This window comes from Mandrillus leucophaeus, unplaced genomic scaffold (assembly GCF_000951045.1).
Source record: "Mandrillus leucophaeus isolate KB7577 unplaced genomic scaffold, Mleu.le_1.0 Scaffold190, whole genome shotgun sequence".
NCBI classification, from domain to species: domain Eukaryota; kingdom Metazoa; phylum Chordata; class Mammalia; order Primates; family Cercopithecidae; genus Mandrillus; species Mandrillus leucophaeus.
In genome coordinates, this window is record NW_012101921.1 from 2,274,842 (window position 1) to 2,276,487 (window position 1,646).

Sequence of the window (1,646 nt, forward strand, 5' to 3'; positions counted from 1 at the left end):
AATCCCAGCACTTTGGGAGGCCGAGGCGGGCAGATCACGAGGTCAGGAGATCGAGACCATCCTGGCTAACATGGTGAAACCCCGTCTCTACTAAAAAATACAAAAAAATTGGCAGGGCGGGTTGGCGGGCGCCTGTAGTCCCAGCTGCTTGGGAGGCTGAGGCAGGAGAATGGTGTGAACCCGGGAGGCAGAGCTTGCAGTGAGCCGATATCGTGCCCCTGCACTCCAGCCTGGGCGACAAAGTGAAACGCCAAAAAAAAAAAAAAGAAAGACTGTCTCTCCTACCCTCCTCAATGGTTCTTTCAAGGATATGCAGGGACCAAATGACACACAGTCTTAGCTGCCATCTTTGGAAGCTGAAGTAACTCAGGCTAAAGCTATTTAAATACCGTTTCTAAAATAGTGCTGCAGCCTCACCTGTAGCTTGAGAACTTTCCTGAGTAAGTCATGAAATGTTATTAGGGCTGGTCACGGTGGCTCATCTGTGATCCTAGGACTTTGGGAGGCTGAGATGGAAGGATTGCTTGAGCCTAGGAGTTCGAGACCAGCCTGGGCAACATAGGGAGAACCCCAACTCTACAGAAAATAATAAAAAATTAGCCGGGCATGGTGTCACACCTATAGTCCCAGCTGAGGAGGCTGAGGCAGAAGGACCACTAGACCCTGGGAGGTTGAGACTGCAGTGAGCTATGATCATGCCACTGCACTGCAGCCTGGGTGACCCTGTCTCTTAAATAAAAAGAGAAAGAAATGTTATCAGTTATGATGTTTATATTTTTTAGTAAAATTTATAAATGGAATGAGAAATGGAATGTATTGTGTTAGAGTCTCTTACTGAATATGACTTGTTTGGGGTACCGTTTCCTAAGGATTAATTTTAAATTTCTCAAATATTCTAGAATGAATCTTCCATATGGATATTTGCTTCATTATTTTAAAGAAGTGGTTTTTAAGGATCAGGTGTGATGGCTCGCACCTGTAATCCCAGCACTTTGGGAGGCCGAGGTAGGCGGATCACCTGAGGTTAGGAGTTGGAGACCAGCCTGGCCAACATGGTGAAACCTTGTCTCTACTAAAAATACAAAAAATTAGCCGGGCATGGTGGCATGTGCTTCTTTCTAATCCCAGCTACTTGGGAGGCTGAGGCAGAATTGCCTGAACCCAGGAAGCGGAGGTTGCTGTGAGCTGAGATTGGGCCACTGCACTACCTGGGCAACAAAGTGACAGTCTGTCTCAAAAAGAAAAAAAATAAATAAGTGGTTTTTAAAGGAAAGTACTTTCTATAGTAGCTTATTTTCATCTCATTTTATTGCATGTTAACATAGATGATATATTGATTTTTTTTTTCAGCTTCCTTGGAAATCATTGACTAGCATCATTGAATATTATTACATGTGGAAAACTACTGACAGATATGTGCAACAGGTAATTTTTTTCCTATTGCTACCAATGTGGTTGCATTAAAATTAACTTTGATTATATTTTAATATTTTTTAGCAATGTACTAATTTTAAATTTGTTTACCTTACTTTTTCCAGACTACTTTAAACTATACGATTTCATATCTTTAGGATATTATTTAAGATTTTAATCTTAATATTTCCTTGATTTCAGCATGAATTACGATAAATATTTTGGAGAGATAC

The 1,646-nt window shown here is 41.3% G+C and overlaps 1 protein-coding gene across 1 annotated transcript in view; it reads left to right on the plus strand.

The window, feature by feature from the left end:
- MTA3 (metastasis associated 1 family, member 3) overlaps positions 1-1,646 on the plus strand; it is a 217,310-nt gene that overhangs the window by 161,776 nt on the left and 53,888 nt on the right. The window contains exon 10 of the mRNA XM_011978218.1: positions 1,351-1,425. Within this exon, the coding sequence (XP_011833608.1) occupies positions 1,351-1,425 (75 nt within the window). The remainder of the gene's footprint in view (positions 1-1,350; positions 1,426-1,646) is intronic.